At 40.0% G+C, this 15,383-nt stretch overlaps 1 protein-coding gene across 6 annotated transcripts in view; it reads right to left on the reverse strand.

Moving 5' to 3' along the window:
* Nucleotides 1–703: 703 nt before the first annotated feature.
* The window catches only part of LOC110060015 (endothelin-converting enzyme homolog), a 36,144-nt gene continuing 21,464 nt past the window's right edge, over nt 704–15,383 (reverse strand). For all 6 annotated transcript variants that reach the window (XM_020766744.2, XM_020766745.2, XM_020766743.2 and 3 more), the window contains 16 exons: nt 15,031–15,096; nt 14,795–14,908; nt 14,274–14,396; nt 13,628–13,764; nt 13,031–13,259; nt 9,887–9,985; nt 8,521–8,598; nt 8,046–8,146; nt 7,841–7,899; nt 6,975–7,026; nt 6,484–6,551; nt 5,864–5,988; nt 4,775–4,840; nt 4,339–4,434; nt 3,853–3,929; nt 704–3,191 (listed from right to left, as the gene is read on the reverse strand). In XM_020766744.2, coding sequence (XP_020622403.2) covers nt 3,092–3,191; nt 3,853–3,929; nt 4,339–4,434; nt 4,775–4,840; nt 5,864–5,988; nt 6,484–6,551; nt 6,975–7,026; nt 7,841–7,899; nt 8,046–8,146; nt 8,521–8,598; nt 9,887–9,985; nt 13,031–13,259; nt 13,628–13,764; nt 14,274–14,396; nt 14,795–14,908; nt 15,031–15,096 — 1,590 coding nt within the window. In that variant the 3' untranslated portion in view covers nt 704–3,091. The remainder of the gene's footprint in view (nt 3,192–3,852; nt 3,930–4,338; nt 4,435–4,774; nt 4,841–5,863; nt 5,989–6,483; nt 6,552–6,974; nt 7,027–7,840; nt 7,900–8,045; nt 8,147–8,520; nt 8,599–9,886; nt 9,986–13,030; nt 13,260–13,627; nt 13,765–14,273; nt 14,397–14,794; nt 14,909–15,030; nt 15,097–15,383) is intronic.

Here is a 15,383-nt window from a genome sequence, read left to right on the forward strand (position 1 = left end):
GAGGTGTACAAATCAGTAACAATGAAATTAGAAATGACAGTGTTCGTAAACTAACAATGTCATTTTATTTATGTTTCACAACAACAACCAACATTTAACAGATTGACAGAAAAACGAAGCTCGCAAAAAGCCAGTCCAAAAGACTATTAGAGGCAAAAGAATATTGGTAATACTAGAGGAATATGTCACACAAGGCTTTGCATGATTTTCACCGAATTTCAGAAAGAAATTGTTTTGGTTGATTCTGAAAAAAGGCCGGGATTTATGATTGTAACTTTAATTAGTCAAAGTAATCAATTGAAAGTTAAGTCAGTAAACTGTATTCAAAACCAAAAAAAAAAATGTTTGTTTGTTTGTTTGTTTTAAATATGTCAATGATACACTCACGTGAGTAGCCCACAGTGATATACTGCAAGGAACCCATGCAGTTTGATTAGCTTTGGCAAATACGACTTCTATAAGTGGTTCGAAGTTGTCAAGCAACCTCGGCTTTAAGGATATAAACCATCGTGTTGGCAAGTTACTTTTCGTTCCATTAGAAGCCAACATGGATTGAATTCGAAGGGTATATGCCTGGTGTTCAGCATTAAGAAAAGAAAAGGATTAACACCACAAATCTTGGAAGACGTGTAAGTCTATAGTCAAATCTATAGTCCTTCTGGTTAGTTGGTATTTCGTTTGTTAGTAAGAACAAAATCATATGAACAAGTTTTCGCACCGTTTTATTAACCATAACAATAACCGAAATGCCACTCTCGGTTCCTGACATTTTCAGAGACAACTGTGAAACCCAAATTATTATCCTTTGAAAACATGCTCTTAGCTTATTTCTGGAAAAAGTTGAACACAATGCTAAGTGAGTACTTAAAGTGCACCTCACCCCCAATTTTTTTTTTTGCGCTAAAACGAATCTAGACTTTATTTGAAGCATTTGGGCGAAGAAATTTTTGAATTTGGTTCAATCCTCGATTTTTTGTGCCCTTTCAAAGTCGCGCTTGAAGTGTTTCACGACCGCGCTTTAGGGAGTCTGGGGCGGCGGTACCTGATGACGTCTACCCAGGAACCAAACACAATGGCGCCTCAGTCAACTCTCTGTATTTGCTCGAGAAAATGAAACACAAAACTAATCGTTCCGATGTATTTTGGGACTAAAACGTCCAAGTTTTGTCCCAGACTCATTTCTTTTTCATCACTGGAGTCAGAGTTAAGTTTCGATTCGGAAGACTCCGAAATAAACTTCGATCGAGCACGTTCGACAACTGTGAACTCACTGCTTAGAGCTTTGAGAGCAATTTACAATATTTCAAGCGACGAAGGGGAAGACTTCTTTGCGGACGAGCTACTTGTATATTAGGAATGGAAAGCTAGATACGAAGTGAAGGAGCAGGCAAACGAAAAGCAGGAAAGAAAACTCAAGGACTGCTTTGGATGGTAATTTCGTCAACTAAACATAAGATTCCCACGCGTGTTTATAGCCCGTTTACATTTGTCCTTAGCGAGAATGTATTTTGTCAAGGTGTGATTGTTCTGTTAAATCCAGTTTGTGTTTTACTTTCAGTTGAATGCCTCATGTTTATAAGAGCGACGTACGTGTCGCAGTTTTCGAGACTTGATGACCTCCAAAACATTGGCTTCGATCGATTGAAAATCGTATTGTTTGGACCTGTATTTTTGAAGCTGCGGGAAGCAAGGCGGAAGGAAACATTTCATACAATTACCGATTTCACATTGTCACACGTTTTAAGTCATAACTCCAAATAACCAATGTAAATTGTTCTCAAAGTTTGCAGCGAAATTCGTCGGATAAGCGAAAAGGATGTGTTCCCTAAGCGGTCCGCAGATACTGTTACGCGGTCAAATTTTCGACGCTATTACACAGAATCTTTGTCGCACTGCCGATTTCCAAACCTTCGAAAAACTCTGTGAGTCTAACAATTTTGTTATCATGTAATTCTAAAGGATTAATCTTCGACTTTCATCTAAATCGAAAGAGAAATAAGTGTTGGTTAGCGGCGTACAGTTGCGATCTATTTACATATCAGTATAACGCTTCTTGATCATGATCGGATCACACAACTTTGCCGTTTATGTTATAAATACTGCGGGATTGGAAGATATAGGTTGTCGGTAGTATTTCTACAAATTGCTGGTTAGCTTTAAGCAGAAAATTTATGAAAATAGCGTTCGAAAGTCTGCGGAACAAATTCCAGTGAGAGTTCTTCAATGGTTCTCATGATCACAGATTCAGTTCGCTTGTTTCGGTTCGACAAAATCAACCATCGTTTACGTCTTTGTTGCACCATTAGCCGATCATCGTCAGTAAATTGTACAGTATATCTTTCCTTAAATCTGGAATATTGCCGCAACAGCCGATAGCACCTCTGGAAGGCGTTTCTGCCTACTTTTCGAATGTGTATTGCACCATCCTGAAGGAAATGAGAGGACGTGAGATATCCAACCTTCCTGAGTAGACGTCACAAGAGCCGCCGGACCCATTCTCCTCAAACTCGGTCGTGAAACAAAATGGCGGTGTTTTGGAGCTATTTTCGAGATTTCGTCGGGGCACAGAAAATCGAGGATTTAACGGAATCCAAAAATTTTTTCGCAGAACTATTTCAAATAACAAGTAGATTCGTTTTAGCGAAAAAACATTTTTGAGGTTAGGTGCACTTTAAATTTTAAGTTCGAATTTAATCAAATTTTATACAAAAAATACTTTAATCTACCCAAAAAAAATGCAGCTTAAAGAAAATATGACAATATCTTACATACATACAACAAAGTGGCAATGACATAAAATTTGAATTGAAGATAAACACTTAATACTGATTTTATAATATATACCTCATGAAAAACAAACAAAAAACAAAAAAAAAAAAACGATGAAGCATTGCATAATGCATAAATCATTGGCACAACGGAGAAGCAATATAACAACTGTAAGCAATTGAATTTACTTATTGATAAAAAAAATGGTGGGTTACTGAGATATCTAAAGAATTTTTAAACGGGTTTATTTTTGTCGTATTTATCTGTATTCTCTGTTGATTGAAATCAAATGGAAAACTTATGGAAAACTAAATAACTCCAATCACCAAAGGCTGCACTTTTTATCCGGGTTCATACCAGATCCAGGTTTACATTTAAATGCCTCTTGGAATTTATCATAGTTGTGAAGAGTACCGATTATCCTGAAAGAGAAAACACGGAATAAGAACGTTTTGGTGAGTTTTGCTCCACCAATCAGAATTCAAAGGAACCCTGGTGGTAGAAGACTTATCAACCAACCTCGTTCTCGGGGTCTGTAAGGAGACCTTGGGAACGAGGCTGTTTGCCAGGTCAGTTACCGCCGCAGCGAACGTCACCTCTTCGTCAGAGCACAGCAAAATCAAACGGGTTTTACAGTCACTGGCAAGAGTCAATACCAGTCACAGAGCACAGGGCACAGAGCGCAGAGAGCAGAGCGCAGAGCACGGAGCACGGAGCACGGAGCACGGAGCACGGAGCACGGAGCACGGAGCACGGAGCACGGAGCACGGAGCACGGAGCACGGAGCACGGAGCACGGAGCACGGAGCACGGAGCACGGAGCACGGAGCACGGAGCACAGAGTACGGAATACGGAGCACAAAGCACAGAGCACGGTGAAAGGAGCACGGAGCGCAGAGCACGGAGCAGGGAGCAGGGAGCAGGGAGCAGGGAGCAGGGAGCACGGAGCACGGAGCACGGAGCACGGAGCACGGAGCACGGAGCACGGAGCACGGAGCACGGAGCACGGAGCACGGAGCACGGAGCACGGAGCACAAAGCACAGAGCACAGATAGTCAACAAAGGACAGACAACATGGACTCACCTGTACTGAGGGAACGAATGCGAGTCAGTCTCAAGTTGAAGAAGAGCTGCTTTCTTTTTGTAAATGCTACACCATGGCTGACGAAAAAACAAAACCAAAAAAGAAGGATTCCTTACAATCAGTACTGTACTCTTTGAATAAAGTAAAACTACTGAATGTGTACTTGAAAGCGGACCATTTTAGTCTAAACACATCTAGGTTCTCGGTTTCAACACATTCAGCGTGGGTTTATTTATTTGATGATCAGCAAGTCTCCAAAAAACAACAACAAAAACACTCTTAAAAAGGAAGAAAATGCCAAAGCCGTAAACGATGCAATTGGAAAGGTGAGAGATAAACTCGTGATTTGTCTTCCACTGTGTTGAACAGATAACCAAATGATTACTCTAAGAACGTATTACACTTGCATTTTGTCAAATTCTAAGTTAAATCACAAAAATGTTAGAAAAAATGCTTGTGAGGATTAATTTTCTCTATTATACCAACCCGCGCAAATCCAACAAAGAACAGTTGTTCCTCTGTCAATCCTAGTCCAGGGAGAGCTCCATCTGTGCCTTCTTTCTCCACCAACTTTTTATATGCCTGAGGAAAAAAAATTGGAGAAAACTAAATGAAACAGACCAGGATAAAGCGAAGAAAAGTACTCAAGGAAAAAGATAAAAAACCACGAAACTGAGAGATTGTAGACTGACAGAAAGAAAGTGGACAATCTTGGAAAATTTTTGCGCAGATTTTTGGGGCGAGGCACTTGTATGCTTTGCTCCCCTGGTCTCCGGCGTATCGTTGTAACTGTTAACGTCACACGCTTACTCTGACGAGTTTGTCCCCCCTATTTTTGCATACTTAGAAAATGCTCGACAATCACAATCACATCCTTCTTTAAGTGCAAAATTAAATTCACAATTATGAAAGACTGTCTTACGTTGAATGCCAGTTTGATCCCTCCATTATCCGCTATGTTTTCGTTAAGTGTTTGGTTCCCGTTTATCTGAAAGCAGAAAAGGATTTTCACCTTTCAAAATTTCAAGAATTTACCAAAATACAAATATCTAGGCGGATAGCTTAAGCCCCGGCCAAACGATCGAAACATCTCAACGCGACATATCGCAACATTGTGCAACGTGTTGCGGGCGTTTGGCCACCCTGCTGCGACGTGTTGCAACATATTGAGTGTTGAAAATCGAACTAATGCACATACCAGGGCGCAACATTGTTGCACGAACCTGGCCAAACGAGTACAACATCATGCAACATACACAAATGTTGCATGAAAAATTTGAACAGTTTCAAACTTGGGCAACAACAACCAACACGTCGCATCATGTTGCAACAAGGTGGCCACACGCGCACAATACGTTGCACAGTGTTGCGATATGTTGCGTTGACATGTTGCGATCGTTTGGCCGGGGCTTTAGTTTAATTAAGGTCACCTTCTCTGCAGTGTGTACTGAGACCTAATGCAACGTTAAAAGGAAGCTTAGTACCTCAAAGCAAGGTCTTGATATCTATAACTTTTGCACATATCGGACTTTATTATATCTGTCAATTACTATACGCGCGTTGGGATTAGTCAATTAAGCGGGCCGTATTATACTGTATAGCCCTCTAAAATTTAAAGCTGCTTTTGTGTCCAAAACGTCTCGTGATTTATAGTCAAGTGTTCTTAACTTACAGGGCGAATAAAAGTTAAAACGTTCGCTTTCTTTGAGTTGTATCAAAACGTGCTAACGACTTAAAACAATGTCGAATTAACTCCTCTTGCATCGAGACTCTTGCATTAACGTGCGTCAGTCATTTGATCATGAGGCATTCAGTCCGCACGTGTAAAAATAGTTTTCCGAACTCGTCAGGAACACAGTAGATCATCTCCCTTCTCCGTCCGTACTGTAAGTTACGATCCTCGCTTTTTTTTTCCCAGGTCCGCATCTTACAGTACGGACCTCAAAGTCAGTTACAGTTTTCTTCTCTATACCGTCAATCAAGCGTAATGGAACACTGCTCGCCATTTTACCTTTTTGCCATAAACGTCAAATTCGGAATACTGTTTGGAAAGACAGGTTGCTCTTATGGAAAATCCATTCAATGACATGAGAGACCACCAGTTGTTCACATTTCCATCTTTGTCAAAAAGTCTGCCTGAAGGTGAATGAAAAGTTACTTTACATAATTATTGTGCTGACTAGCTAAACGACAAACAGATCTTAGGCATTGAATGGGAAATGGGAACTTAGTTAAAGAGAAAAGTATACGTGCAGTGTAAATGTGTTGTCCTCTTTTGTTTCAGAGTTCCAGCTTCGAATTCTCTTGTCTGTGGTTGTAATCAGTACGGCATTAGAGCATGATAGGATAATATATGATAGCCTTTGAAATGAAATATTTTCATCTTTAGTACCATCTTTAGTATATATCTAATGACTTTTTGCGCGAGTTGTGCAAACCCTGTGACTTCAACAAATCGAAATGGCCGCGCAAGCAAATGCCTTCCTTGATGGCTTGTCTTCGGGAAGGTCGAGGGAGAAAATAAAGTTACAATAGAAAAATTTTCTGTCAAAACATTATCATCAATGCCACAGAACTATCTGGGGCAACTTTTTCATTTGGTTTCATGGGCACCGTTTGAATCATTCATACCTGTGGAGTCAAATCCGTGTGTTACCTCATGACCAATCACCATGCCAATACCACCATAGTTAAAGTACCTGAACAATAGGAATAAAATACATTTTGTAACGTTTTGCTAATTACACTGGAGTACGTTCATCATGTATGATTCGTGTTCAATGTTGAAGTATTTTGGGCATATTTACTAGGTGCTAGTAGGCTATTTAAGATTTGTAAGTTATGCAAGAGCAACTCAAAGGCATCTCTTTCAACTTTGATATTTATTATTTTTTTTTGTTGTTTATTCACTGCAGTATTTTCTTTATGATGACGTACGCTCCCTGTATCATGTATCAATAAACGAGATGCCCGCTCATAATGCTGTGTTACAAAATACTTTATAATCGTTTCAGGGTGATTAGAGTATAAACGTCTTATTACATTGTGCTTGTGCGACTTGAACTGAACTGTGTTATTTTCAGTTCGTTATGTCATTAATGAGTTTGACCAGTAAAACTTACTTGGGGTAGCTGGGATTGAAGAACGGAGGTTGCAAAATGGCCGCTAGGAAAACTATACCAGAACAAAGAGAAAGTAAATAGAATAAATGAATCAATAAATCAAATATTTGATAAGCAATTATTATTTTAACGACGCCCAGTCATAACTTGATACTAGTAGAACAAGATCTTTACTCACCCCGGTCAAAATGCTTTCGATAAATTTAATTCTATATATTGACTGCTGGGACTAACAGGCCGAACGAGAAATATTAGTTAGCAGTTAAAAGTGAAATAAGATTTGCCTAGTTGTGCTCATCTATATTTTCCCATCTTGGTCTTAATCTAATTAACTCGGTGTTAAATTTAATCACGCGTTATGTTAGATCTGTTGTTCGAAGCTAAGTTAGGAAAGAAAATCGAGAAAAATGAGTAGGTTATCTTTCTGTGTGTAACGAGGGCATGCAAGGCTTACGAAAACAAAATTAAGTCATGATCTCGACAGACGTGCTCTAAAATGATTTGAAAAACAGACAGTTAAGATATTTTGATTCACCGTTGTTTAACTTGCTTTGGGCGATATTCAACATTTCTTAGCTTGAAGGGAAGCTATTTCGATGTCCAAAACCACCAAACAATATTATATACAGTTTAACTCCCTTAACCCGAGATTAACTAACTGACCCAACAATCCTGTTTTGAACAATGTTATTTTACCCTCGTGTTAACAAACCTACGGCTAATTTAACCCCCTTTTGAGCAACCGGGCTCTGATCTAGTATTGAAAGAAACGCGTTGGGCGCCATTCCACGGGACTCCATAGGCGGCTCACTGATGGTTTGGCATATCTGCAAAGCATGGGCACATAAAACAGTCACGGTACTTACCAATTCGGTTTTGCCTCGGTGAGTAGTAACCGTTCACCTGAGATGGGCCCAGGAACCATCTACACATGTCAAAAAACAAATCAGAATTAGTGAATAAACAATATCATATTAAATCTCTATTTACCCAGGGCATCAATCTCACTCTACAGAGAATATAAAAGCTCGAAAAATCGCTTTAATCACAAGTGAGCCCTAATTTCCTTACTGATCCCTATCGACAGGCTTATCCAGAGATCCGTACGATTCATCAGCGACAAACGTGTGGATGTTGACTGCACTCTCAAAGAGATTATCCTCTACTTTCAGCTGTGAAACGAAAAAAAAAAAAGACAAGAAAGAAATGGTGGTAAAAGATATAAACCTAGAGAAATTTAAAACCAAAACCAAAGTTATCACTCTCACCAATCACAAAGGACGCAGACAAACTAGTGAACCAATCAAACCTCGATCGAAGTATTTACACGTAGCTGACGTAAAAGCGCGGGAAAAAAGTGCGAGTGATTTTTTTTTTTTACGACAACTGCAGAAATTCTCGCGCGCCCATTGGCTAATTTTCATTGTCAATAAGCGGACAGACACATGAATTTAAAATTTATGCGATGGGGCAACCAGCGAGAGCGGACAATTTGATAATTTGTTACCGTAAACAAAACAAATTGACGTCAGTTTGTTAAACTTACTCCTTTGATTTTAGCAGCTAATTCTGTTGGATTCTTGATGTAGCTTGGATAACCAATGTCTTCTGAGATAGCGTTAGCCTACAGAAAAGATGGAAAAAAAAAGAGATACCATTATTATTATCATTATCATTATCGTTATCATTATCATTATCATTATCATTATCATTATCATTATCATTATCATTATCATTATCATTATCATTATCATTATCATTATCATTATCATTATCATTATCATTATCATTATCATTATCATTATCATTATCATTATCATTATCATTATCATTATCATTATCATTATCATTATCATTATCATTATCATTATCATTATCATTATCATTATCATTATCATTATCATTATCATTATCATTATTTACCATTATGCTACGATATCACTGACCGCAAAAACGAGAAGTTAATGTACATACATATTCTTAGATTTGATGTAGCCATTCGCAGACATGGAAGACAGAGCGAGACGGACATTTTAGTAAAAGATACATTGATGCATGGAAAGTTATTTTTCCACAATTCATTTCAACACTTTTACCTGTAAATAGTGTTTTTAAACGCTATTATATTTTCCATGATTAGATTTTACGACATTTTCTGAACAGGAGCGTCTAAAAGCTGAAAAATATGTGGAATTACCCTTTCAAAGTCTAAACGGGAAGTTCTTCTGAAGTTATGAAGTAATGATGTCCTAAGCTTTCAAAAATCAGATAACTGGAAATTTAATTTAGGGACTGCAGGGATTCGTGTTTAGTATTACAGGCCGTAACTATCCACACTAAAGCCACCAAACTTGCTCATATGATGTCACAAGTCAAGAGAAGCGGAAGGGCAAGACAGTTAGACGGCCATATATAGTTGTAGGCCTTATTCACAAGGTAATCCCTCTGAAGGTTATTTTAGATCATTCTTGGTTTCGATAATCCCAGAAGGGTCTAGAAATACTCGATCCTGCGACAGGGATGTTGCTCACGTGAACAGCCCAAAGGGATTTACACGCATTTTAATCCTGTGCGAAAACATATACACGCATATATCCGCGGAAGAACTGGGTACCATGTCTTAAAGTAACTTCGGAAGGATTTCGTTGGGAGTAAGCCGATATGGAGGATTAACTCTCTTATCCTTCTTCTTAGCTTCTCTTGTAAAAGCTAAGAATTTATTACAAACGTTAACTTCTGATGATATTTATTACAATGTATCTCATATAATATTTCATAATAATTGTTTGTCGCCTTTGGCTTCAGTCGTTGTGTCGTTTCCAAAAATCCCGCAGTCGCTCCAAGGCAACTTCTTAGCAAACAAATTGTTTCTTTCGTTGTATTAAACCTTTTTTTACCACAGATCACCTCACCTTTTCTGTTGCAGCCGCCCTTGTCATGCTAGACATCCAGGGTAGTGATTCAAGGCCATTGATAAACTCCTCTTTAATGAGTCGGGTCATCTGTGTGATCTTCAATGATGAAATAAGCGGTTTTTACTCATACTAACAGAACTACATATCATTTGATATCCCGGATGTTTGTTTACATTTATCCCTTCACATGCTAAAAGGCGCACCGCAGATCTTTCAATGACTTTTTTACTTTGGCGGTATTTATCCACGCATACGAATAATGCGTCCTTGCCAAATAAGCATATTATGCGTCTAGGTAAAGACGGAAAACAAGACGAATCCGGCACACGCCAGAAGAACTAAATAGTTTTATGCGCCTAAAAATAGATTAATATAGAAAAAATAGAACAAAGTAGAACAAAAATAGATTAAAATAGAAGCATTAGATATGTCAGGTGAATAATTCGTCCAGACGAACGCATCTGAATTGGGAACCCGCTCAATTGAAATTTGTCACCAAGCGACTAACGTACCATGTCTCTCACAATAGCTTCTTTTGACAACACGTAAGTGTTTGTGTTATAATATTACACGCATGACAAGTCTGAAACCCTTGGTAAACACGGCCATTATGCTGTACAAGGCGTACAACTATTGCCTGTGACCACTCGAATGAGACCGAAATACAAATACTTGCATTTGGCGCTATTTGTTTTTCGCTAATAAAGTGTATTATCGTTTGTCTCACGATGTAGTCACTTGAGATGTAGATCGCGACGTTTCGACTGCTTACTGCTAGTCTTCTTCAGGCGATAAGGTCGACTGATTGCACGGTATCATTTATATCACAAAGGTCGGCTGTGATTGGTGCATTTCGATCCTCCTATTGTTCCATTGTTCCGGCGAGTAGCGAGTAGTGGTTTCCAGGAAACCAACACATACTGATCAGTACCTAGCGTATGATTCACAACCCCCCCCCCCCCCCCCCTCCTCAGTCAGTAAAGCGCGGTATTGTGAAGTGTCTGTACGACCGGGCTAAACGTCTCGTGACCAAACCATCAGTAATCGCTGGAGAGAAGAAACATCTGTCTTCTGTACTTGTTTCTAACGGATATCCCTCCTCTTTGGTACAGAAGATCACAAAGGCACGAACAACCCCAAGAAGAGAGCCTGTCGCGGAATTTAAATCCACCGCCGTTTTACCTTATGTCCAAGGAGTTTCGGAGTCTCTCCGCCGCTGCCTAGGACAACAAGGCATTCGCACCGTCTTTAAGTCTGACACGACTCTTCGGTCACACTTAGTGCGACCAAAGGACACCGTCAACCCGGCTAAACAAGATGGTGTTGTCTACAGGATTCCCTGTGAGTGCGGCAAAGTCTACATCGGGGAAACAGGGAGATCTATGCAGGAGAGGATCAAAGAACACGACAGAGATATACGACTCGCCCGTACCCAGACCTCCGCCGTTTCTGAACACACCCACGAGACCGGCCACTATCCTATCTGGAATGAGGTCAAGTTTATTGATCGAGATCCTCACTGGTACACACGTAGGGTCAAGGAAGCTATTCACATAAGACTTCACCCTAATAACATCAACAGGGATAGTGGAATTGAAATTCCTGAAGCATGGATGCCCAGGATGAAAAAAACACAACAACAGGAGAACGGTATCACAGCGGACCACTGAGGGAGCAGCTACTCGTCGGAACAATGGAACAATAGGAGGATCGAAATGCACCAATCACAGCCGACCTTTGTGATATAAATGATACCGTGCAATCAGTCGACCTTATCGCCTGAAGAAGACTAGCAGTAAGCAGTCGAAACGTCGCGATCTACATCGTGAGACAAACGATAATACACTTTATTTATTTACACGATAATACACTTTATTATTACATCTACCACGATGAATAACAACAACCTTTTCCTCGACATTGTTTTTCGATCTTTTAAAAGAATGAGTCAGGCAAGGGGGCAAGCTATTTAACAAATAGATTCCCTGTTGCCGTGCGTCTGTTCAGTATTAGTATAATTCTACCAGCGTTCTATCACGAAGGCTGTTCTCTGACTGGCTACGCTACTCACTATCTATTCTATGATAGATAGTTAGTAGCGTAGCAATATTCGGTTTTTAACAAAATGACGGCCGCTTCTTTGCATTTTCGAGGTGTCTGTGAAGCGGTTTTAGATAAAGTCTGGCGACTAGTAGATTTATACTAAAACAATTAGATTATTCGCTCTCACGCGATAGAAATCTCGAGCTCATAATCTAATCGTTTATTAGTATCACCCAACTAGTGGACCAATGCAAATCCTGCATTTTGATTGGCTACGCTACTAGAGGTCTATTAGTAATAGTCCTCGAGTAGCGAAATTGGCGCAATCGAGCGTGACGCTTTCTATCGTTTTATTCCCAAATAAATATTTCTTCAACTTGCATTTGCTATTGCCTTCGCCCTCAAGGGCCACGGGTCAATAGCCCATGAGGCGAAGCCGAATGGGCTATTGACCCGTAGCCCTTGCGGGCTACGGGTCTAATTGTTAAATAGATCACAGATGACGTCAAAATGAGGTAAGAACAAATACGTTGCGCACGAGGCGAAAGCTGAGTGTGTCACTGATGTTCTTATCACGTTTTGACGTCATCTGTACTCTATTACTGAACAGACGCACGACAACATAGAATATATCTGTTTTATATAACAAAGAAACAAACAAAAAAAGATTCCATTGACGTCATTTATACGTTTGTCCGTCCGATAGATCATAAGCACAAACAATTGTTACAATTATTATTCAGAGCCCTTAAGGTTAGACCATCTAACTTTTGAAGGGGAGGGGGAGGAGAGGGATGTGGTGAGGGTGATCTGGTACAGGCACGAATATTTGTAAAAAAACCGTTTGATGCGAAAGTAAATGCTTTACTCGGGACGTGTACAAGCCGAGCACGATATTTTTTCCCCGTGCAACATACATGCCTTTTCTCGGCTCTCTAAACTTGCGTAAATGTTTTTTTCGGCATTGATCTTTTGCTTGAACTTTTTAGGTACAAGTATGCTTGCAATCTACTTTTTTTTTCAAAATCACCCACCCCATCCCTAAAAAGTCAAATGGACCACCCCCAAGGATTAGCGTTACATTTTCATCCTTCATACCGTTTCTTTACTTCCTTCGTCAAATGCCGCATCCACAAACAGTAACCCAAGCGGCATTGAAAACACGGTCTGCATGTTATCAATACACTGCTTCCAGCGATCACTTGTCCTGTTCCCTGTTATGGTGACGATATACTCGTCGTAAGCATCTCTGTATTTCTTGGGCATCATTGTAACGAATTTATTGATGACCGTCCACATAATGTAATTGACGAACACCACTGGATCTCTAAATCATAAAGAACCGACAGAATCAAGTTTGCACTTGTCAATGATGAGCCCGTGCGTGGGTAGGAGGGATTGGGGTTACCGATCGAGGCGATACCAGCAGGTTGGTCGAAAGGGGGGGGGGAGGGGGGGGAGAGACGGGGGTCCGGAGATATGGGTACGCGTTTCTGGGTCGTCCGATGCGGTGTTAGGTATCTTACCACATCTCTTTTTTAACTTCATTTATATGTTAGCATACACTCTCTAAACGCACACTCTCTAAATGCACCTCTTGGTAACGGCAGAGTATTTTCTGAACATGTTAGAAAGACAAAACAAAAGACAGTCAAAAGTGAGATTAAAGGACAACTTGCTGTGTCCACCACTTACGATGTGGTCATGTTTTTGTAGAAGGAGAAGAGACGGCCGTAATACGTCAGAGGGTAGGCGACAACTTTCTCGTCTTTCGTGAACGTACGGTTGGTTCTAGCGAACACTGCGTTTACCAAGGAAACAAGTTGGTTAAGCTGCAGAAATTCAAAACAAAACAAGCAAATAACAGATTATTTAACAGTAACTGTCCCTACAAAATACACGTTTCAACTCCGCATTTTTCCAACTAAGACTTGACTCTTTTTATCGAATTAAAATCACTCAGGAAAGCCATGTCGGGGCAAAATTGGACTTAAAGATTTACTGCGCATGCTACTGAGTTTTAACCTTTAGCACTTGGTTAAGCAAAGTTTAAGCCGATTACCCCGGAAGAATAGTAGGGAACTTTAGTTTCCGTTAACCCTTGTCGCCCTTCCAATTCTCCTTGGCGTGAGTATTATGGCCTAAACATTACGCTAAATTGGAAATCACTAACGTATAAAGGGACTCTTGGTGACGCGCAAAAGTAATGCGAAACGTCTTGTCTCTTGTGACAAGTACGTGTCACTCTAGATCTCTCAAACGCCTGTGCCACCTGTACAGTCTTCTTGCCTCTCTTTCTCAAAACACCATTTGTTGTAATACTTGTCATCTTCAAACTTACATCCGTTTTAGAGTAATTACTGATTTCTTCCAGTGTGTTCCTCAGGTCAAAGTCTATCATTCCAGGCAAGAGTTCTTTTTTTAATGTTTCTATCATGTTGCTCTCGTCCACGTCTTTTTCCAGCTATTCGACAGAAAGAAGAAATATATGGAATAAGCCCAATTAATTTAACCAAAATGGTCTGAGCTCATATCCAGGAGCAACAGTTGAGGAAATACATGCACAGAAATAAATGTCCCACTCCCTTATTTAACAACTGTGAAAGAATTTGAAGGCTAAATCCCCGCGCACCACAATTATTTGGGACACTTGCGCCCGTACGTGTCGGAACAAATTCATCGACATGTACGTTTTCGCCTCTCAGTTTCCTTCTGTTTTCATCAACTTGTTAGTGTAAAAATTGACTGGAGAGAGTGGAGAATTAAGAACAATTTAAACACGAAAGGAGCATCAGTGATTTTTAGAGGAAGTGAAGAAGAATTTCAGGCGAACGTTCTTTTTTTAAATCGTTGTTAACATACCATTGCCAACTTGGTCTCGAATTCATAAACTTTCATCATCTGTTCGTCCGAGTCAGGGCCTCCTCCAAGATACTTAGCGATTTTCTTCATGTACGTCTTGTAAGCCTCTCGAACCTTTAAAAGGAAGTCAGAAACGTTATTGATAGTAGATATGGTCTGGCTGTGTAGAAAATCTTCAAACTGATACGTATCTGCAATTTTCTTGCTTTTTGAGCACAACGTATCTTCTTACTTACGGTCCGATAATCCGACGTATTGTGTGTGTAGTGGGTCTTGCGCATTCCAAGCTCTCCCGGTCCAAGCTGAAAGGAAATCAAATTACAAAACAATGATGTAAAATAAAGCGCATTTTCTTTATCTTCCTCTCCCGCCACCCTTCGACAACAGTTAGTTCCACTGCTGTTCTACTGATATAGTCTGATTGGCTAAGTTGTCTGTTTTTCTCCAGGGGGAACCTTCCATGTAACAGGGATAGGGGTACTTCTCAGAAAATATTAATGAAGAACCCCTCTCAAAGTCGGCCAATCTTGGTGGGGCTCAAGCGTTTTGGTCCCCCAAAAGATACCATTCTACAAAACACAGACATACA

The sequence above is a fragment of the Orbicella faveolata genome, unplaced genomic scaffold (assembly GCF_042242905.1).
Source record: "Orbicella faveolata isolate gen_17 unplaced genomic scaffold, um_ofav_v1 contig_12, whole genome shotgun sequence".
Classification (NCBI taxonomy): domain Eukaryota; kingdom Metazoa; phylum Cnidaria; class Anthozoa; order Scleractinia; family Merulinidae; genus Orbicella; species Orbicella faveolata.